The 23,835-nt window shown below is 36.5% G+C and overlaps 1 protein-coding gene across 1 annotated transcript; it reads left to right on the forward strand.

The window, feature by feature from the left end:
• The first annotated feature begins 546 nt into the window (after positions 1-546).
• KLRB1 (killer cell lectin like receptor B1) lies at positions 547-10,854 on the forward strand. The gene is made up of 6 exons (XM_007196166.1): positions 547-631; positions 5,491-5,589; positions 6,265-6,339; positions 7,425-7,579; positions 7,969-8,084; positions 10,707-10,854. Exons 1-6 carry the CDS (start codon positions 547-549, stop codon positions 10,852-10,854), a joined length of 678 nt encoding a protein of 225 aa, XP_007196228.1.
• The last annotated feature ends 12,981 nt before the right edge of the window (positions 10,855-23,835 follow it).

Raw genomic sequence — 23,835 nt, forward strand, 5'->3', positions numbered from 1 at the left:
TTAGCTCTTTGCTTTCTCTGTTGTATTATTCAGCAGCCTTTTCCACATTTACAACTCCATTTTCCACATTTTGCCTCTTTTGGGGAGAGCACAAATATTTCAGGAAGACTTTAGAGCTTTTGAAAGGAACCCTGCAGTTTTTTTGCATTAGTGTTTACTTTTTACAGCATTACATTTAATATTGTTTATCTTGATTCCTGACTTTTTTGGAGGGAAATGAGAGTGCTTCATTTCCCTCACGCTGGTCCTGGCACTGAGAAAAGTACTCAAAGAGGATGGTTACAAAGACAACAAACAAACCTTCCCAGAATTCTGTCAAACAGGCCAATTAATTAAACAAAGTAGATATTACAATCTAAGTATACTGGACAGCCAGTAAGTGGATTTTCTCACTAATTTATAGAGAAAACCCACCACTAGAAGTGTGGGTAGGTAAGAAAGACAATAAAGCTTTTCAAGGCTGAGCACTTCCTTTTGCTTCTCTTGCCTCATAGAACTGTAGTTTTTTCTTTTACACAAGTTTAGTGCCACATTCTTCTCTTTGCAATGGACAGACAGGTGATATATGCTGATTTAAACGTATCCAGGAATGCTGGCCTTGAAAGCTCATCACCTCCATCTCTTCCTCAGAGTAAGTGGCTTTGATTTTCCTTTTGGCATTTGTATATCTTCCATAGTTAGATTTTTCTCTTAAATTTGTAGCTTTAAATCATGGCTTTGAAGATGAGCAGCAGCTATATTAATGTTAAATAGATACAGCATGGCCTGTCTGTAGGTAATCACAAATGTGGAAAAAAACACATACCTTATAGATTTCTTTTTTATCAAGATACTTTTGTGAAAAATGAATATAGTTCCTATTACTGAGCCTTGGCTAAAGGATCCTGAAGAAATATTTTACATGTATGAACAAGGGAATATTTTGATTTTTTTATTTGTTTATTTTTTGCCACACCATGAGGGATGCGGGATCTTTGCTCCCTGACTGGGGATCGAATCCGTGCCCCCTGCAATGGAAGCACAGAATCTTAACCACTGGGCCACCAGAGAAGTCCCTTTTTTGTTGTTTTTGTTTTTGTTTTTTTTTAACAAATGAATATTTTTAGAGATTTTTTACTACCTTGCTGTAATAGTAACCTACCTTATTTCAAATCCCTCTGTAAAATACTGTGATTAAGTTCCAATGCATTTGCATCCGTGGCATTCCTTTCAGAATACAAAGTGTAGGCTCAATGATTAACATCCTTCACCCTTCAAAGGGAAGGGAAAAAAATGTTCTGAAAGAAAATTATATTCAAGATCAAAAACTTGAATATAATAACAATCTGATGATTTTTAAATTGAAAAGTATAACAGTTTAGAAGGATTTAAGCCACAAGGCACAGGAGAATATCACTGATGCACTTATTTCATATTTGTTGAAGTTGGCAATTTTCTGTATGTCAGAGGAGTTAGTATTCTGAGTGAAAGAGATGGGGAATTCTAATGTGAGGTCATAGGTGATGGATTCCATGGCCTGGGGATAGATGAAGAGAAACTACAAATTAAGCAGAAAAAAAAATGTATAAAATCATCAGGACATAGTATTACATTCTGAAGTCAAACCAAACTTACTAAACATCAATAATATTGCAATTTTTATCCAACCTGATATTCATTCCATAGTGTGCTTGGCAAGTTGGTTGTATCTTTTTAGGATGGTTTGGTATAATTTGAAAGTATTAAGTTATCAATGTTCTAAATTGGAGATTGAAAAGTCTTAGGGTTATCAAATACTTTCATGATACCCTTCATTTGGGGGTTACCGGAAATTGGAGAATCTTGATAACTACAGTGAGAATTTGTCAAGCCACGGTTATTTTTTGATGGGAAAGAGAAAGACTTTCTGTTCCCTATTCAGATCTAGCAAAAGTGGAGAGAAAGGAGGATGGTGTTGGAAGATATTGGAGAATGAAAATAGAGAAAGACAGCGAGATTTTCCTCAAAAGCTACTATCTGTGATTCCAAATCAATGAGGCCAGATAATTTGTCTATTCTAAGTGTAGTCATTATTCCACAAAATATCATTCTAAAAGTAAATCTGAGAAAACATAGAATAAAGTCAGAACAAAATGTGTGACTACAAAACGCTTGTCAACTGAAAAAAATGCCTAACTTAAAAGTTGAGAATTATGTATTTGGCGGCTTTACAGAGGACTATAGCTGAGAAGGCAGCCTCTCTGATAGTTCTGAGGAAATGGCCCCAAGAGGTAAGGGAGGAGCAGGGATATACAGGAGTTTTGCTTAAAAAAAAAAAAAAAAAATGTAGTCAAACATCAAAAGTTTACGGCTAATCACAAAAACAGACACCTCAAGTTAAAGATTTTAGTGCTTTTCTATATGTGGGAAGATGCAAAGTCTGGGCTTATTGAAATAATTCCTTTGACATGCATCTTAACTATCTAGGGCCAGTATCCTGTTTTTCTCCATCCTGAATTCCCCTCAAGTTTTACTATCCGGGGCAGCTGCACTGGCTGGTGGCTTTATGGTCACAACATCCTTTGTTTACTGAAATGGCAGGTGACATTCTTTCTCCACACATTGATCTGGTATTACAATTATTGTGAAACTACCACTAAGCTCTTTGGCTAAACAGTTTAGCCAAAATGGCAACTGTAGAATAGTGATTATATCAAAAGCAGTCAGGAAAACCAGAGAGAGATGTGAGTTGTGACGAATCTGGTTTACGGCCCAGGATTTGGTCTCTTAGAAAAGTAGATAGGTGTTGGCAAAAATGCCTCTAGAGTTTATTTATTCATCCAAAAATAAGCACCTGTGTCAGGCATGCCCTAGGTGCTGAGAATACAACAGTGAACAAAATAGTGAAAAAATATTTTCCTTTATTGCGTTTATATTATACTACTAGGAAGACTTACAAATAAATGAATAACTAAGAATATATATGTATACATATATGTGTTAGATAATATTAAGTGCAATAGAGAAAATATTTTTTAAAAAATGGAATAGAGAGTTAGCTTTTGGAGAGGGTATGATATCAAATGGAATAATCATAGAAGCCTGCCTGACAAGATGACAGTTGAGTCAAGACCTGAAAGAACTGAGGGACAAAGGTATGCTTCCTGGGAGAAAAGCCTTTTAGAAGATGGACCAGTGCAGGTGCAAGATCCGTGGGATGAGAACATGCCTGTCATCTTGTAGGAGGAGCTCATAGGTTCGTGTGAAATGACAGAGCATGTCTGTATGGAAAACAGCAGGAGATGAAGTTAGAGACATAAAGGGAAGCCAGAATGAATAGGGATTTGTAGGCTGTTCTACAGACGTACAGACTTAGATCTGCTTGAGAGAAAGCCATGGAAAGGTTTAGAGAAATGAGGTGAGATGTTTTGGCATACTGTTTATATCCAAACAAAAAACTAGCCTTATGTGGGTATTTCCAGATGACTAAAGTTTACCTGGCCTCTTCAACTTGTTATTGTAACTCTATTGGTACAATAACTCTATTGTTGTTATTAGTTCTAATATAGTGCAGCAGAAAAACAACACAGAACCCTCCACTCAGTTCTTTAAATTTTAGATGCGCGGTTATTATGTATCAGACACCATGTCTAGAAGAACTATTTCATACAACCCTTTCCAAAACCTCATGAAGTAGGTATTAGTCTACATTTCACAGGTGAGGAAATCTGTAGTTTATGAAGGTTACGTTGCCCGAAGTAACATGCTCTAATACAAATCTGCTAGATTTGAGAGCCTCTGCTCTTAACCACTGCTATCCTCCGGTAATAAATGTTAAAATAGTGACTATATGCAGCTTTCTCCATTTTTTAAAATTTCAAGGGAGGAAAGGCTGAGGAAGAAAAAATGGTAGAATAGTAATATACAACTGTGAGGAAACGTCACGTAGGACTAGTCTTAGGTTCACTAAGTTTAGTTGCTCTGTGTCACACGAGCTCACATTAGAAGTTCTAGGTCAATATTCTCCAGTCTGGTTCTCCCATTTTCAGATATACACCCAGGACCTTGGAGCTCCTCTAATTGTCTACTCTTATCTCTCCCCTCCAGATGATAATCCAGGTGTCACTACCTGAAATCTAATCTATTATCTGTTTCCTCCCATAAACTTTTATCACATTTAGTTATCTTAAATTCCATCTCCCCAGTGACATTTTAGAAAGAGCTAACTCTTTTATGAATGTCCGAGTCCTAATGAAGAGACCATGAGTAGTTGTCTGAAAACTGGGTCGCACAACTTAATCGCCAGGGAGAGTGTAAAAAACTAAAGTAGAAATGGATTTGTGGGTCACTCTGGAACATTTAATGAGAATAAAGACAACACTTTAACATATCTGATACTAAACTTTTTAACAAGTGACTCAAAGCATGTATTCCTTTATACTGAGGAATATTAGAAAAAATATAAAAAGGAATAGATAACATAAATAAATGATATAGTTAAATTAGTAAACCTTTACTTGTAAAGGCCCTTGGCTCTAATAATACAATTTAGAAAATAATTTATAATTGTAATATATATAACATATTATAAACCAAATGGGAACAAAAGGGGTCTTATAATTAAGCCAGGTATAGAAGTTGTCTAAGCAAAATTTCAAGTAGAATAACCGAAGTACAAATTACCAGAATAATTCCTGTCAGAGCTGATATAATTTTGGAAGCTGTTGCTCAGTGTTTCCCAAGAATTTTTTACATTAATAAGTTCCTCTTTGATTATTTTTCCCTATGAAATCCATTGATAAGGTTATGATTAATTTATGATCCCACTTTAATTAATACAATCACAACTTTTGATGAACATGAGATATACAGTACATTGTTATTGACATGATACAGAGAAAAGCAAAGGTATTTGACATTTTTTAGACTATGCAATGTTGTAGACACAGGTTCATGTTACGTTATATTCATTGAAATACTGAAAATAACATGCAAGCTCATAAAATACTCTTCCTTGAATTCCACCCATTTGGTCCAAATTGGAGATGATTGTTCCAGAAAACAGTAAAGCAGAGGAATTCACGTCTAAGAATAGAACTGTCTTATATCACCAGCACCTAACATGTTGTTTGGCATAAAACAGAGCCTCAACAAATATATCTTGAGTGAATGAAGGCCTTCCTTTTTGGACAAAATTCTTGGACTTACTTCCTACAGTAGGGTATATGTTTCATTTTTGTATAGCATTTGGCATGTTTCAAAACACCATCACATCTATCTCGTTTGATTCTTATACCAATCCTTCATACACAAGACAGGCATAAATATTTCTATTTTATCTATAAGCAAACTCTCAGTTGGATCTGAGATTCCATCTTGTGGAACCCTACTTTAAGATGACTGATAAATATCCTTCCCTGCCCCTACCCCCAACCTGAATCTAGCTCTTTCTTATGTTATCCAAACAACCTCTGCTTTTTGTATTAGATGAACTCAACTGAGTTAACCAAGTATATTTTCTTAATGTCTCAGATGTTTGTCAGGGTCCACCTTGGCATAAATTTGCTCTGAAACTTGGTTGTGCTGGGATTATTCTTCTTGCCTTGACTGTGATTGGGTTGAGTGTTTCAGGTAAGTGATGCAAGATCACTTATTTCTTGTTCTACTTATTCTACTTTACCATAAATATTAAAGTATGTTAACATTTGGCCACCCCAAATTTAGTGGAAGACCCATGAAACAAAAACACTTACAAAACAGTGCTCCAACAGTGCTCAGCCTGTACCTACTAAGCAAATTTCATCCTTTGTCGTATTTCCCTTCCTAACTGTTCCGATAGGCTTCACGGGGGATTTCACGTGTGCTCCAAGAACTTTTAAAAAATCACAATTATGATAAAAGCATGACAATAACAAAGAAAATAAAAATTTCCAATTATTTACAGTTCCTTAAGTGCCTACTAAATTCCAGATTGTCCTAGGCAATCTCTCCCATGGGGTAGGCACAATTATACTTATTCTGAAGATGGAACATGAGGCAAGGAGTGTAAACAATTTAAGAGTTTAAGTAACACCTGGGAGCTTACTTATATAGTAGAAGCCGGTAACTCAATGTGTGTGTGTGTTCACTTGCTATGTGTTTGTTTATGTTGTCTTCTAAGTAGACCCTTTGTTACTACACGCTATTGCTCTTATCTTCTGTTCATTTCAAGCTCGTTGAGATAAAAATTTCCTGAAGTGATAAATATATCCATTTCACGGCACCATTCAGCATTAATCTTCTTAATGATTTCTCCTGATTTATTAGTGATATTCTTGAGACAAAACTCATCAACAGAAAAAAGCAGCACGGATGCTCAAGAGAACAGGAAGGAAACAACAGGTATATTTTGTGGCTTTGACTTTCCTAAGAATAATGGCGAAAATTCGATAGGTATCATGCATTATCTTAATTAAGGCTCATAACAACCCATACGTTAAGATAGTATTATCGCTCTGATTTTATGTTTGACAAAACTGAGGTATGGAAAGGTTAAGCAACTCATCCAGGGTCATACAGGTACTAAGTGGTGGCACTGGGAATTGTACTTCGGTGGTCTATCTTCAGAGCCTACGATCTTAACCACCAGATAATACTGCCTTATGAGAGACTGCTGCTAGGATATTCAATAATTAATAGGCAAAAACCAAGCTATAAAGTAAAATATGCATTTAAGTGGGATATTTGATGATTTTAATGAATATGTCGAGCAGCTAACTCTGGTCCGAAGTTAATTAATGGAACACAACATAAAATGAAGTATTTAATATTTATTGTATTAAACATTAAGACATTGATCTTGTTCACGTACTTACTAAGTAGTGTGTGTAAGACACTATTGTTGAGTGACTGTAGCAGAATGTGATCATTTATTCTATACATTAGTACAGAACAGAAATTTTAAGAAACTACGAAAATCCTTCTGGAAAATGCTATCCAATAGATCCCATTAATAGGCAAATATATAATTCAGCAATTAGAAATTTTCTTATAATTTTTCTCCATGGTATTTGCCATTAACTTACGGAAATGAATTGTTATTTGCTTTTCATTTTACATGTTGTTTAAAGTGGACATTTTTTAGATAAGTTTGATATTGTCGTCATGGAGTGGAAAGAGCACTTGTAATGAATTTAAGGAATCTCAGAAAGAGTTTTGACTCTACCAGCATCTGCTTTGTGTGGACTTGAACAAGTTATTCTGTCTGTCAGTGTTTTAACTTGTCACTAATTTTCAAATCTTAGTACCAGAATGAACAGTAGGTCTCAAAACCCTCAAAGTTATATTAAATTCATGAATTGTTCTCACTGTGATGATCAAAGACTTCCCTGAATTTATAATGACTTGTGCATGTGTGATTAGTGTTAGTGGGGTGGGGGGCAGGTTAGAAACATAACATTTATTCTTCTTCCTCTTTCTTACTTTAGAGAGACCAGTTCTGTTAAAGTGCCCAACAAATTGGCAACTAATCCGAGATAAATGCTTGTTTTTTTCTGACACTTACAAACCTTGGAATGACAGTCTAGCCGACTGTTTCACAAAAGAATCTCGTCTGCTGCTTATTCAAGATCAGGAAGAATTGGTAAATAATTAAGTAAAATACTTTAATACGGCTTAGCCCTTGCTTCTAACCATATCAAGATCTTCGTGCTTTAGCCTGGAGGATTCTATGCAGATGGAAGTATTAATTTTGACTTCAAGAAGCTCACAATCTGAGACACTAAATGGACATGTAAGCAAAATAAATATAATTTAATGAATACAACAATATAAATACAAATATTTGGATATATATAAATATACAGACAGAAATACCACAAATAAGGAATAATTAACTCCGATGGGGAGTTAGGAAAGGCTTCAGAGAGGAGGTGATACTTGAACTGGGTTTCAGAGGATGAGTACAAAGATGCAAACCAGCAATAGATAAACAGATTCAATATTCAGTCATTTCTTCTGTTTCATTTATAGAGACTCATACAAAACCGGATAGACAAAAGAGGAATTCCATTTTGGATTGGATTAAATTTTACATTATCAGAAAAGAACTGGAAGTGGATAAATGGATCCTTTTTAAATTCTAATATGTGAGTACTGGATAAGCTAATCTGAATATTCAATTTACATCAGGCTTACATGGCAAGATAGTAACATTGTTATTGAAGATTGAGATTTATCATTTTAATTTAGTTTAGAAATGTTCAGGAGGATCAGAATAGTCTGAGAAGAAGAATGATTCTGAAGTTGGTTGAAAAGTTCCACATATGAAAAGACATCAACCCTTTGCAACAATATATATTTTTACCTGCAATGGAGTTTTAGGAGACAAGGAATAGACTAACTCCTTTGGGCGGGGGCACACGAAACAGTTTTTAAAATAACAACATTTAAAAATTAAGAAATTTCTAGCTGGACGCTATCGGCACGAAGAATTGTTTAAGTAGTGTTTTTCAAACTGTGCGGCCACATACCTTAGCGGGTCACAACCAGCATTGGCACGATGAATACAAGAGGAAAAAATATAGTAAATATCAGCATAGGGTATCCAGACATTTGAGAGAAATTACTCACATTGTAACAAGTATTGTAGCCTATTTTAACCAGCAGTGTAAAAGGAGGGTTGTTTGAAGACATGTAGTCAATCTGCATAAGCCACAAAAGAGCTATTTGCCATTTTTTTGGTTGTCTCATAGTTTCTTGTGTAAGATGGTCAAGTTAACCGTCGGTGTTATAGGAGGATTGATGTTACACAGTTAAATTATAAATTTTTAATGGACTTCATTGTTGTTTGTACAACGAAGGGCAGGACATTGTTTTCCCCTAGAAAGTGAAAATGTGCAGACATCCAACCAAGTTTCTGAAAAGAACTTTTGATGAGTTTTTCAGAACAGATGATACTGTGTTACATTTTTTGAGTCTGTGAATGCTTTATTCACATTTGTATAAATTACAGTTAAAATGGATTTTATTATCATTCAAAAAACAAGAGGTTAAAATTCAAGACACAGGAGCATGTTCAAGTTTATCTAAAATATAGTAATAATTTATTGTGTGGAAAATTATTAGACCTTAAAAGAAATGTTGGTTTAATTAGCACATTTTGACATTGTTTGACACGTGTTCTAAAATATTTTTTTAGATGCCGTACTTTAAAATGAAGATTATTTTAAAAATAAAGTGTTCTGAACTAGAATAAACGTATGAAAAGGCAAACATATTTTGGTAAATAAAACTACACTCTGATTTTTTTGTTTTTCTAGGGATTTTTTTCTACATTTTATTTACACATAACTGCAACTCTGATATTAACTTATTTTTATTTTTTTGTACATAGTAAAGGTTAATTTTGGTTTGTGTGTGTGTGTGCTTCTTATTGGGCCATTATGTTTATTTTATTAAGGTTTATAATAAAACTGGAAAACTGAGTCTATGAGCAAAAATATAGGCAAAGATGATGGATTAAATTCGATTGAACACTCTACTTTATTCTGAGGATAAAAATGATGATTTGATTAAGATAGTGATCAGGTAAACCTGGAAGGTATCATATTATAGTAGAAAGAGCATCAGTTAGACTCTGCTTTTATTTTAGTTCTCTACCTTGGTTTTCAGGTAAAGAAAAACATAAAGGGTGTTAATAATTTTTTTCACAGGACTGTTTTGGGGATTAAATGAGATAATGTTAGACAACTAGGCAGAGATCTGGTCAAAGAAGGCCTGGGAAGTCACCAAGGGCCTTTTGGAAGGGGACTTGGCCAGATGAGCGGTAAAAAAGTTATCTTGAAAATCAAAGAAAGGACCAGAAGGGTGGAAGAGATAAAATACAGGGGACCTTTGCAATAGCTTGGTCAAGAGAAATTCTGATTTGACTCGGGTGTCAGGCACTAGGAGAGAATCAGGTTGGCTTCTCAGGGCCGAGGGGCTCCAAGAAGAAATGGGACAAAGGAACAAAGAAAAACTGTGATGGAGCCCTGCCCACTGCTACCACTTCACTTTCTATTCGAGACAAATAGGTGAATGTCTTGCACACACCCTATCCTGGCACCCCAGCTCTCTCTTGCCATCCCACTGTTTAACTGCTACTCATGCCCCACCTGCAATGAGCCACAAGACTCCTGCTTCTTTGGAACTAATAGTACATATATTGTAGCAGACACTCACCAACCTGTTTGGAATGGGAAAAAAGGGAACCTCCTACTACATACAACACGTACTGAGCCTCCTTTTAAGGTTATTGATATATTCAAATTCTGTAGACCCTGAGTATCTACGTACTTATTACATTTACTGAACACATTCTTTGTTAAGCATGGTCACACTTTCATATACATGATCTCAATGCCTCCCCAAATATATATACCCTATATATTTAAGAAAATCGAGGCTCAGTGAAGGTAGGAAACTTTTCATATGACATGTTAATAGGAGGTTCAATTCCCAGTTTCCAAAGCTTCTTCTTTGTATGTATCATTATGACATTTCTTTTTAGAACAATTCTTTTCCAGTGAAGATGAGCTTGCAAGTTCCAAAGGTTTATATTAGCTTTCTATTAGAATTTATATCATTATATTTGTGACTGGGTACTTATTCCATGCTTAATAACCAGCATCTTGTTGTTTCCTGAAACTTACAGAACATACTGGCTGGTTGAGGAGAATTATGTGAGAAAATCACAAACACTAAAGAAAGGCTTTTCTTCTACTCCACAGATTACAAATTACTGGTAATGCTGAAGAAAACAGTTGTGTTTGCCTCTCAATGACACAAATTTTTTCCGAGGACTGTGCTACAGAAAATAAATGGATCTGTCAAAAAGAACTAAAACCTGTCAAAAATAAAGTATGTTCTGCCACTTGACTATACATCCCCTCTCCATTTCTTTTTTAATCTTTATTTATTTATTTACTTATTAGGTGGAACTCTTAGTTGACGCATGCATGTGGGATCTAGTTCCCTGACCAGGGATCAAACCTGGGCCCCCTGCATTGGGAGTGAGGATTCTTAACCACTGCACCACCAGGGAGGTCCCCCCCACTCCATTTCTTTAATTTCCATTTCAGGTCTCTCTCATTCTAACTGTATATACTCTTAGCATGGCCTAATGTGCATTTTGTGGTACAAAATGGAACAAACACTGAGAATTCTAACTGTTGTGAGTCTTACAGACATTCAAGTTTAATCTCCTCATTCAATAAATGAGAAAACAGATACATAAAGAAAACACCTCATTTTAAGAGACAGTGATTCTCTATGGAACAAAGCCCAGACCAGCTAAGGGAAATGGTTTCTAATCCTGTAGACTTCATCCATTCCCTCTATGCCTTCGCTCACCTCCAGAAAAATTTTAGTAAATGATTTCTGAAGTCCTCTGCTTCTCCCACAGCCTATGCTTTTTTTTTTTTTTTCAATACCATCACACAATTGGGTTGTGGCAGAACATTGATTAAAATCCATTCTCTTGACTCATATCAGAGACCTATTACTAAAGGAGTTTGGGAAGGGACCTTAACTCTTTCCATTTTCATTTCCTCATTGCTTTTTTATTTTCCTTCTATGTTTCCTTCTTTCTATGGCTCACGCTGTAGGAAATATGTAATCAAATTTTCCATTATTCTAATGGAAAAGGTGATATTTTTTTCAACTCTGCAGTTGGGGAAGCTGAAGTTACAGAAGAGATGTGTTTATTCTGATAGATCTCTTGGGTGTTCACTTTTTAAAAACACCTGCCAAATTTTCTTTGGAAATCAAATAAATGATAATATTGAATTTATCGTACAAGGAGACTCATAATAAAATTCCTGAAAAATAGACATCTACTTACTCCGATAATTCAATACCAACTTGAATTATATAAATTATATATTTATATAATTGTATAGTAATTATATAATTATATAAATTCAAGTAACACTATAATGACCAAAATAAAATTTTAATTCCTGTTTTCCATACATGTTGATTTACAGTACTCATTAACATAAAATTTTGAACACATCAAAAATTCAAAGTATAATTCAGTTTGTGCCAATTGCTTAGGAAATAAATTATTTAGAAAAACATTCTAGACAAGAGTATCATTACCAAGTAATATATGATAAAAGTGAGATTTTTGAAGTGTTTGATACTTTGGGGAAAAAGACCTATAAAGAACAGAAATCTTAGAAAAAATATTCCCACAACTGACCATGTACATTCCTACCTCTTTGGAATGATGTTCAAAGCAACCTTCAGGACAAAGCTAAGTCCATCCAGTTAGTCCAGAATTCATTCCAAATACGGCGCTTTCCTTCTCCTATACTTGTTAGATCTGAAATGAAGCACCCCTAAAACACACATCTGCAAGAACCTTTTACAATGAAACTAAGCCCAAGAAGTTTGGTTCTTACACTGTCATTTGCTATTGCAGTATTAGATAATCAAGTAAATTTACTCTTGGACATGATACTGCTGAGATCATCTCTGAAACTCAGACTATAAAGATACAGTTCCATGAGGAAGGCATGTCTAACCATAGTCTAGGCAGATTAAAAAATATTAGGTCTAAGGAAATTTTTTGGTTGCAGTATTTGAGTCAACGTTTATTGACAATAAACTCACTGCAATGCCAAGCCATGTCAACTTACTACGTTATTCAAGATCTGCGATCTACATTTCCTCTACACAGCCCATGCTCCTGACGCAGGCTCCTGACCACTCTCTAAACACATCCTGACGTTTTATGATTTCACGGTTGTCCCATACGTGTGATATGCTCTTTTCATCACACAATCCCTTTATTCTTTGCCTAGAAAAAGCCTAGTAATTGTGGAAATCTTGAATCAAATGTTAATTTCTTTCTTAACTTTTCCTCAAATCTCTCTGGCTCTCACAATTTTTTAATCTATTTCTTCCCACTTTTCTAAAATAGGATTTAGTTCTTCTTGGCTGTATTGTAATTAGTCTTTTTTATGATCTTAAAGCTGGCTCCACTTCTCTCCTGGCTAGAGTTGGACAAGTACCAAGACAGAAAAATGAAGGGAAGAGAAGTCTCTGACTCAATTTAAAAGAGTAAGGGCATAATAATGGTCTATGTATGTTTTATTAAATGGACCTTGAGACTGGACCAGTGAGATTCCTTCTGTTTATTTCCTATGCCATGTGTTTGAATTTGAAGTTCATTTCCTTCTGTTTTACCTTCCTGCCCCACCCATTCCACAGAGCTCTTCAATATACACAGTGTGGGCTAAAAAGCAGGTATCACGGTTAACATATACACACTACTATATATAGAATAGATAAATGACGAGGACCTACTGTATAGCACAGGGAACTATACTCAATATCTCGTAATAATTTATAATGGAAAAAAATCTGAAAAATAATATATATATGTATAACTGAATCACTTTGCTGTACACTCAAAACTAACACAACATTCTAAATCAACTGTACTTCAAGTTTTAAGAAAAGCAAGTATCATGGAAAAACACTTATGGTGGGAAAAATTTAAAAATAAAGCATTCTTGATGCATAAGCCTAGGGTTTTTTTTTAACCATTTTTTTCTGATCCACAGATGTTTAGGTAGCCAGCAATCAGATTCTTTTCCTTTATAATGCTAGTATGGGTAAAAAAGAATAACTTTTGCCTTTCATGCCAAGCAGTGTGGGAAAGGAAAATCCAAGAAGTACAAAGATAGTTATAAAAATTTTTTAAGTTCTAAACACCTATAAACTCATGAAGTAACCTGATCTGGTGGTCACAGCCTTTAGTTTACCCCTTGGCAGCAGTTAAAGTTTACATCTGCAATTGTTTGCGATTAACTCCATTCTGCCCTCTTGTGGACTTACTTGGTTTTGTTTTTTGTGTGCGTGTGTGCGTGTGTGTGTGTGTATGTGTGTGTGTTTGTGTGTTTGTTTGTTTGTTTTTGTGGCTACACTTGTTCCCTTCCGACCAAGCAAAACAGAACAAAAGAAAAAAGAAAGTTGTATATCAATCAGAAGAGATTTATCCATTTTGTCCCTTTGCAACACCTTATTTATTTCCTTCATAATATATGAAATTGGATAATTATTTATCTACTTATCATTTTATTATTGTTATTATTTTATGACCACTATTGCTATTATTATTATTAGGCCCTTTCCATGGGGTTATGAGCTCCATGAGATCAAAACCTTCTTAGTATTGTTAGCCAATGCATGGTTCTGGCACATAGCAGATGCTCAATAAATATTTCCTGAAAAATAAACAAATAATTATAAAATCAAATTTGTTTACTGAATGAGCTTACCTAGGTGGTTCTTGCTTGGGGTCTCTAGTGCAGTTGGAATGAGATGCTGATTGGGACTCGGGTTAGCTCAAAGCCTTTGCCACTCATGTATGTGGTTGCTGATTGCTTGGAACCTCAGCAAGGTGGCTGAGTTACACGAGCAGTTTTTCTAAAAGGACCATTTTTCAAATGATAATATAAGCAGCATAGAATGATTTGTCAACATTTAAAAGGTGATCCACTAATAGGGCTAGAACCCACATATGATCACCCAGGTATATGAATCAAATTGCATTCTCTATCAAGACAATCTATTAGGGTCCTTTCAAAATAAACTTTAAATGCTGCATAATCAGAATGTGCTTTGGATTTATCCTTTGCGCTTCATAGGAAATTTTCAGTGTTCTACTTTAGGAATTATGTAACTGCTACCTGGCTAAAAATTTCCAAGAGAAGACCTCTGATAGGCATAATCTCTAAATGGAATTCCAATTCTGACTGAAATTGCTCTCCAAGTTTTTCTTCAGGTATTTTCCTCATTTTACATGTGAGAGCTACTCATAGTCAGCTTGAGTAAGGTCACAAAATTAGACCTTGATGAAGCCAGGACTAGAGCTAGGTCTTTCCCTGAAGCAAGGATCAGTCCTTGCTTCTTCCTACTTCAGTGTTTCTTCCAATTTCCAGCGTTTTTATTTGAATCTTAACTACTCAGCTGTGCTGTGAATTTTCTCAGTGATTTTTGCCCTCTGGGATTTTTACATTTCTCCTCCTAGAGCCAGCATTTGAGGATGTTATGTTAAGAAATATTTTTTTCTGGACGCTCTTTTCACAGGAGTGTCCTTATACAAATTCAAAAGTGAGTCTATCGCCACCTTGTGACTATAATGTGCAACTGCAACTTTAAAAATGCAGTTATGGGGGAGAGTTTCACATTTACAAAAAGGTTCCAGAACAGTTCGTTCAACACCAGTATTTTCCTCACCTAGATCTAACAATTATTACAATTTTCCCACATATCCTCTCTTTCTTGTTTTCTATTACCTTTTTTTCTGAATGCATTGAATAGTAAGTTGCATATATAAATAAATCTAAGAAAGTCAAAATAATTTAATATATATTCTAAGATATATTTTACATCCAAATCTTTCCAGAATGTCCTTTAGAACCCCTTGCCTCCTCAATCCAGGATCTAATCAAAGTTTACACTTTGCATTTGGTGACTGTCACTGTCTAAAGATAAACTGAGGAATATGAAAAATTTTAAGAGTTTGAACAAAAGTTGATTCAAATCAGGCAGTATCCAATCTAGCAGATAGAAAGGAGCTCCAAGGAGCTTTATAAAATATGAGACTTTTATATGCAGGAAGGAGCAGGAACAAGGAAGTTGTTGTAGGCAAAAAAAAAAGTAGATTGGTTATTGCAAAGTTACTTTCCTTTAAGGGATTGTAGGAATCTATCAGGCAGATGACCTAACTAGTTCTGATCAGACAATTCCTAATTGACTGCTTTAAGATTCCAATTCTGGGAGAGGCAAAACTGTAATTAAGTCTTGGTTTGGCGACATGGGGCTTAGCACAAGTGAATCTATTTGGGGCCTGTTGTCTTGTTTTCAACATTACTTCGGTGTCTTTTATTAAAGAATTGTCCATCTGCTCTTTTTCATTTCCCCGTGGCATTCATTTACTGAAGAGTCTAGGCCAGTTTTATTATAGAATGTACTGCATTATGGATAGTGATTTGTTCATTCCCTCAAAATTTTAGCGTCAATTTAAAAATGTGACCTCCAATTTCTTTGACATTTGCCATTGAGAATAAAGGTCTGTGCCCACTGCCCTTGAACATGATTTCAACCAATGTGACATCTCTTGCTACATCGTAAAAATCAGTGTACCTTCCGCCTACATTGAGAAGCTCTTGGGATGCTTGCTTTTGGAACTCAGCCTCTAAGCTGAGAAGAAGTGAGACTGAAACAGAGCAGGACCCTCTATGGTCCTCTCCACCACCATGTCCTCAGCCTGCCTTTTGTCTGTGGAAAAATTTTAGCCAAAGAATAAGTTTAATCAGAGAAGTAAGAAAATGCAGAAACAAATGAAAATAGTGAAAGGAGACCAAACAATAATAGTTTAGTCATTAAGCAAAGTCAAGGACCTTTTAGTTGCTCCTCAAGGGCTATAGATAATATTCTGAGCCATATCCTTTGAGTGGCTATTGTAGATATTGAAACTCCCACTAGGTGGAAGAAGTTAACTACATGATGACCGGACTGTAGCCATGACATAAACCGCCACAATTCTGAGAACTGGTCTCAAGGAAATGGGAGCAGCCAGAACCCACTTTCGGTTACAACACCACATAGTGGTATTCCGGACAACAGCCCAAGCTGAGGTTCCAGGCAACAGCCATCCTCAACTGCTAAACGTGTAAGTGGGGAAGGCTTTGCAACGACTCCAGACCCAGGGCCATCATCAGATTGCAACTGCACTAGAAACCCAAAGGGAGAATCCCCTGGTTGAGCCCTGTCAGAGCTGTAAGAGATAACACAGTCATCGTGGTTGGTACAGTATTCAGCCACAAGACAGGAGGAGGTCCTGCCATCTCCAACAACATGGATGGAACTTGAGCACATTGTGCTAAGTGAGATAAGTCAGACAGAGAATGACAAGTACCGTAGGATCTCATGTGTGCAATCTAAGAAAGTTAAACTTGAAAAAAAAAGAAAAAAACGGAGAATAAACTAGTGGTTACCAGGGAATGGGAGGTGGGGGGTAAGACTGATGACGTTTAAGGTACAAACTTACGACGAATAGTAAACAAGCCACAGTGATCTATGATGAATATAGACAACAATAATGTCCCAGAATTAGGTAATGAAATAAATATTGCCGCAATGGCAATTATATTACAATATATAAATGTATCAAAGTAATACGTTGTATACCTTAAATTTACAATGTTATATGTCAAATATATTCAATAAAAAATAATTGTGTGGGCTTCCCTGGTGGTGCAGTGGTTAAGAATCCGCCTGCCAATGCAGGGGACATGGGTTCGATCCCTGGTCCAGGAAGATCCCACATGCCGTGGAGCAACTAAGCCCATGAGTCACAACTACTGAGCCTGTGCTCTAGAGCCCGTGAGCCACAACTACTAAAGCCAGTGAGCCACAACTACTGAAGCCCGTGCTCCTAGAGCCCATGCTCTGCAACAAGAGAAGCCACCGCAATGAGAAGCCCGCCCGCAGCAACAAAGACCCAACGATGCAGCCAAAAATAAATAAATTTATTAAAATAATAATAATAACTGTGGTTGTTTTAAGCCACTAACTAATTTGTTATTCAGCTATAGATAACTGGGATAGTGTAATTTACATTGTTTCTCCATCTCCAACTTCAAATCATGAGGCAGTTGCCACTAATGATACCTCCTTATAACCACCTGTTTTCATTTTCCTAAAACAAAACAAAGAACTTCCTGGTCTAGAGGGGCTCCTATCCTCATTGTTTAAGTGATTATAGTATTTACGCTTTCAACAAAACGTGTCAATCTGTGAAATCTTGTCTCAGTGTGTATGGGAACACTATATGACTTTTAATATCAGCACCAATTCATTTCTTATTTTTCATTCTTTAGAATAATAATAAAATAATAAAATGAGACAGAAGCTCCGAGAAGCTGTTGGTTAGCTGCTATTATTTTTCTAAAAGTACTTTCTAAACAAGAGTTCATGCCATGAGAAAACAAATGGGTTCAAGCCCTAATCCAGCCACCTGAATTGTGTGATCCTGAATAAGTGAGTAGATCTCTTGGAAATTTAATTTGCTCATCAATAATAAGAGCATTCAAGACAATGATGTTTGCTCTGGGTAGGACTTTGGCCACATCTCATACATTTAGATGTATGCTGACAACATCATTTTTTAAATAAATACTCCGTAGTTATAGTTTGAAATTCTTTTCAGTTCAAGAATTATTTAGAAGCTTGATTTTCTTTCTTCCAACTATTGAGTTTTTGACTTAAATGTTTTAGTAATTCCTAAAATAATGACAAAATATTTAACTCTGTATTTTTTGAACATTCCTTTAGATACTCTTAATCTATACTTGTGTTACATTAAAGTTGAGGATCAATTATTCATTGACTAGTGATTGACCTACAATGCCCACCAATATTTTTATCACTTGGGATATATCAGTGAACAGAATATGGAAAGATCCCAGACTTTATAGAGCTTCCATTCTCTAATGCTCAGATTAACAATAAGCAATAAAAATAAGTAAACGTATTAAAAGGTAATAAGTACTTAGGAGAGGAAAAAAAGCTAAGAAAAGGTGAAGGATGTGTGGGATGGAGGTGTGGACTGCTGTGTTCAATAAAATGGTCAAGGTCAGACATACTAAGCAAAGGCTAGAAATGGGTGAGAGATTTAGCCAATAGAATATCAAAAAGATGAGAGAGTTAGGCAATAATACCACAGTGAAAGAGGGTTCTAGGGAGAAGGAAGAGCTAAAGAAAAACAAAAGTACAGCTGGCATGTTCCAGAAACAGCAAGAAGGTGAAAATGGCTGGAGCTGAGTAAATGACATCACAGCAAGGTGACAAGGTGAGACCATGTGATACCTGTAAGTCATTGTAAGGACTTTGGCTTTTCCTCTGTGGGAAATGGGAAGCCACTGTGGGGTTTAGAACAGAGTAAGGACTTGATCAGGCTTATATTTTAGTTTTAGGGGATCGATTTGGTTTCTGTATTGACACAGACTATGGAGGGCAAAGTCAGAATCGCAGAGGAAGGTTAGGGTGCAATTATAGTAAAATAGGGAGGGAATGATGGAGGCTCAGAGCAGTGTGATAGCCTTGGGGGTAGTCAGAGGTACTTAGGTTCTGGATGTATTTTGTAGGTGAGATTAACAGCATTTGCTGACAGATTGGTGTGGGATGTGAGAGATAAAGGACAGTTGACAGTGACTCCAGATTTTATGGAGCGGGAGAAAGGGAGATGTTTTCAAGTGAAATGGAGGAAAGCTTTGGGTAAAGCAGGTTTGGGGGTAGATTAACAGCTCCATTTTGGATGAGTGAGATCAAGATGTCCATTAGATATCCAACTCAAGATTCCTAGTAGGTAACTCATTGCATGAGTTTGGGAAGGAGAAAGCTCCGGGCTACAGCTGGATTTATGGAGGTTATTAGCATATAAAATTATGGAATTAAATGAGACCACTGAGAGAAGGAATGTTGCTGGAGAAGGGGCTTGGGACTTAGCCCTTTTGGTACCCCAACACTGCAAAATTGAGAAGAAGTGGTGGGATCCACAAAGAAGACTGTGGATAAGACACCACTGAGGAGAAGGAAAATCACAAAAGGCATTGCCCTGCTAGGCAAGTGAAGAAGTGTTATCAAGAAGGAGGAAGTGTGTCAAATGGTGATTTTTTTTCCAGGAAAGATGTTGTGTGGCATACTTCAATAAGTCCGCTAATAATTTTTTAATTTTGTTGAGTGTAGTATTCTTAGGTGAAAAATTTTAAAAACAAACAAAAAACTCTATAGATTTTCCCTTGCAGTCTTCTGTTATATATTGTTGTATGGAAGTAGATACCAGCTTGGTTTTCTTCCTGGAGAGTAAATCTGTATTCTTACCTGCTTGCCCCCATCCTCCAGTCCCACCTCTGCCCTCCCACCTTTCCTTAAAATAAAAAGGCAATTTATGTATTGTACAACATGGAGGATATAGCCAATATTCTGCAATAACTTAAATGGAAAGTAGCCTTTAAAATTGTATAAATTTTTTTTTTAATTTAAAGACAATTTAATGGTTATCAATCTATCTTAAAAAAGAGCTTTAACTACTACTGATTTTCAGTTTGTGTGGGTTAAACCCAAAGGCATCCCTGATCGATCTGTTTGTTTGCTGGACTACCTTTTATCTTATAATTAAAAAAATATTAGTGGGATTATGGAAGAGTCTTTTGAACATATCACCTGGTCTACTGCTCTTCTAAATTGAGACCATCAAATCACGATCTAGCCCCTCTGCATCTTTTTTTTTAAACTTTCCGCACAATATTTCATATATGCATGCATGGAAGACATTTTTTCTAGATTCTAATACTTATGCAAGCTTTTTGTTTGTTTGTTTTTTATTCTACTTTATATTTGGAGGGCTCTGGAAGAAAATATTCTTTTGGCTACATTTTTACTTAGTTTCTACCCTCCAGCTAGCTGTGTTGCTCTACCCTTTCTAGCCATCCTATTTTACTGTCATTCAGAGAAAAGAAAGAAAAGAAAAACAAAGAAGAAAAAAAATTTTAAGTCTTTTTTAAAAATGCAGAATAGGGCTTCCCTGGTGGCGCAGTGGTTGAGAATCTGCCTGCCAATGCAGGGGACACGGGTTCGAGCCCTGGTCTGGGAAGATCCCACATGCCGCGGAGCGACTAAGCCCGTGAGCCACAATTGCTGAGCCTGCGCGTCTGGAGCCTGTGCTCCGCAACAAGAGAGGCCGCGATAGTGAGAGGCCCGCGCACCGCGATGAAGAGTGGCCCCCACTTGCCGCAACTAGAGAAAGCCCTCGCAGAGAAACGAAGACCCAACACAGCCATAAATAAATAAATAAATAAAAATTAAAAAAAAAAAATGCAGAATAGTTCAGTTTTCTCCAGCCCTATCCCCAAACATTTTTCTAGGCTTTCTTTTATATGTGTGATGATGCCTTAATGTATGCATTTAAACACAGCCACATACAGATCTTCCTGGATTTATGATGGGGCTATATCCCAATAAACCTATTGTAAGTTGAAAATATCGTAAACTGAAAATGCATTTGATACACCTAACCTGCTAAACATCATAGCAGAACCCAGCCTACTTTTAACATGCTCAGAACACTTACATCAGCTTATAGTTGGCCAATATCATCTAAAACAAAGTCTATTTTAAAATGAAGTGTTTCTATTGAGTGCATATTTCTTTTGCACCATAGTAAAGTTGAAAAATTGTTAAGTCAAACCATTGTAAGTCAGGAACCATCTGTACTATGGTTTCATATATTTTCTCTCCAAACTTTTTGTTCATCAAGTAGAATGTAGTATAGATATTTGTTCTCCACTGATATAAATTATGTCTACCTAATTTGGTGCTGAGATTTCTACCTTGATTTCCCTCATTGATGCTTATCAGCCTAAGACTAACAAGAACAGGTCTGACACTATCAAACTCTTAGGGGAAAACACAGGCAGAACACTCTATGACATAAATCACAGCAAGATCCTTTTTGACCCACCTCCTAGAGAAATGGAAACAAAAACAAAAATAAACAAATGGGACCTAATGAAACTTAAAAGCTTTTGCACAGCAAAGGAAACCATAAACAAGACCAAAAGACAACCCTCAGAATGGGAGAAAATATTTGCAAATGAAGCAACTGACAAAGGATGAATCTCCAAAATTTACAAGCAGCTCATGCAGCTCAATATCAAAAAAAAAAACCCAATCCAAAAATGGGCAGAAAAACTAAATAAACATTTCTCCAAAGAAGATATACAGATTGCCAACAAACACATGAAAGAATGCTCAACATCATTAATCATTAGAGAAATGCAAATCAAAACTACAATGAGATATCATCTCACACCAGTCAGAATGGCCATCATCCAAAAATCTACAAACAATAAATGCTGGAGAGGGTGTGGAGGAAAGGGAACCCTCTTGCACTGTTGGTGGGAATGTAAACTGATACAGCCACTATGGAAAACAGTAAGGAGGTTCCTTAAAAAACTAAAACTAGAACTACCATACAATCGAGCAATCCCACTACTGGCCATATACCCTGAGAAAACCATAATTCAAAGAGAGTCATGTACCAAAATGTTCATTGCAGCTCTATTTACAATAGCCAGGACATGGAAGCAACCTAAGTGTCCATCATCGGATGAATGGATAAAGAAGATGTGGCACATATATACAATGGAATATTACTCAGCCATAAAAAGAAACCAAATTGAGTTTTTTGTAGTGAGGTGGATGGAGCTAGAGTCTGTTATACAGAGTGAAGTAAGTCAGAAAGAGAAAAAAAAAATACCATATGCTAACACATATATACGGAATCTAAAAAAAAAAAAAATGGTCATGAAGAACCTAGGGGCAAGACGAGAATAAAGACACAGACCTACTAGAGAATGCACTTGAGGACAGGGGGAGGGGGAAGGGTAAGCTGGGACAAAGTGAGAGAGTGGGATGGACATATATACACTACCAAACATAAAATAGATAGCTAGTGGGAAGCAGCCGCATAGCACAGGGAGATCAGCTCGGTGCTTTGTGACCACCTAGAGGGGTGGGATGGGGAGGGTGGGAGGGAGGGAGATGCAAGAGGGAAGAGATATAGGGATATATGTATATGTATAACTGATTCACTTTGTTATAAAGCAGAAACTAACACACCATTGTAAAGCAATTATACTCCAATAAAGATGTTTACAAATAAATAAATAAATTAATTAATTTAAAAAACAGGTCTGAGTTAAATCTGAGTTTACTATGTGCTGTATAGCAAGGGCTACTACACACCATGGGGATCCATGGGTGCAAGGTTTTTGCCAGTTGGGATATTTGAAAGCAGTCACAAGACTCCAAAGAGCATACTTATGTAAAGCCTTTATCTAAAGGCCATGGGTACAGTGGAGCATGAGAAAGAGAATGCAGGCAAATATTTGGTAGGCTAGAGACCTCCAGAGGCAATCACCCAGGGTTCTTTTTTCACACATGGTCTGTGTTCTGCCTCTGAATTGAACTACCAAGATCTATGCAAGGAATCATAGCTCTGGGAAAGCTCGAGACGGAATTTCCCATCTGGGTTCGCATTCCCACAGTCACATTGTCAAGTCAGGCTGTCTAACTGGTTGTGCCAGTTGGAAACCATCCATTAACAAACTGGCCTAAGGGTCACATAGGAGTTTCACACTTTGAACAGTACCTTATAAATTCTCTTGCCCTTTTTTAGCCAAGAGTCAAAGTCGGACCACCATGAATTACCAGGGATAAGGCTGCAGCTCTTCTGGTCCAGTTCAGCTGTAAGTCAACTTTATCTCACACTGCAGAGTATATCAGTGGGAAGGATCTGTTACAGGATTTGGCCTTGTGCTGGGAAGTTTGCGGGAGAGTTTGATAAAGTGGGGCTTGCTCTGGATTGGATGATGCCAGAAACCAGCATTTTGGTTCACTGGGCAATTTGGTTCATGGGGTTATTGAGTATTGTATAGGGATAGTGCTAACTTGCAGCTGTTTTATGGTAACTCTATGATTATCTCCAGGGGCACCAGAAAACATGGGCAGGATAGGGATGGATGAACTAATGATTTATAAGGTGAGGTTTAATGTGTCAAAAACACATGCATGTGCCCTATATCAGTTTGACTACAGGTAAACCTGGCTACGTAGACAGGTTTTGGCTGTGTGACCAGTGGGGAAATAAAAATCTCTTAACAAACTTGTGCCTTGATTTCCCAGAGGCTGAGATATTACACACACATCTTGGTGGTTCATGTTTTAGAGACAAAGCTTGTCCTGTGTGATGGAAAGAGGACCCTGGAAGATGTGCCT

Source organism: Balaenoptera acutorostrata, chromosome 11 (assembly GCF_949987535.1).
Source record: "Balaenoptera acutorostrata chromosome 11, mBalAcu1.1, whole genome shotgun sequence".
In the NCBI taxonomy this organism is placed as follows: domain Eukaryota; kingdom Metazoa; phylum Chordata; class Mammalia; order Artiodactyla; family Balaenopteridae; genus Balaenoptera; species Balaenoptera acutorostrata.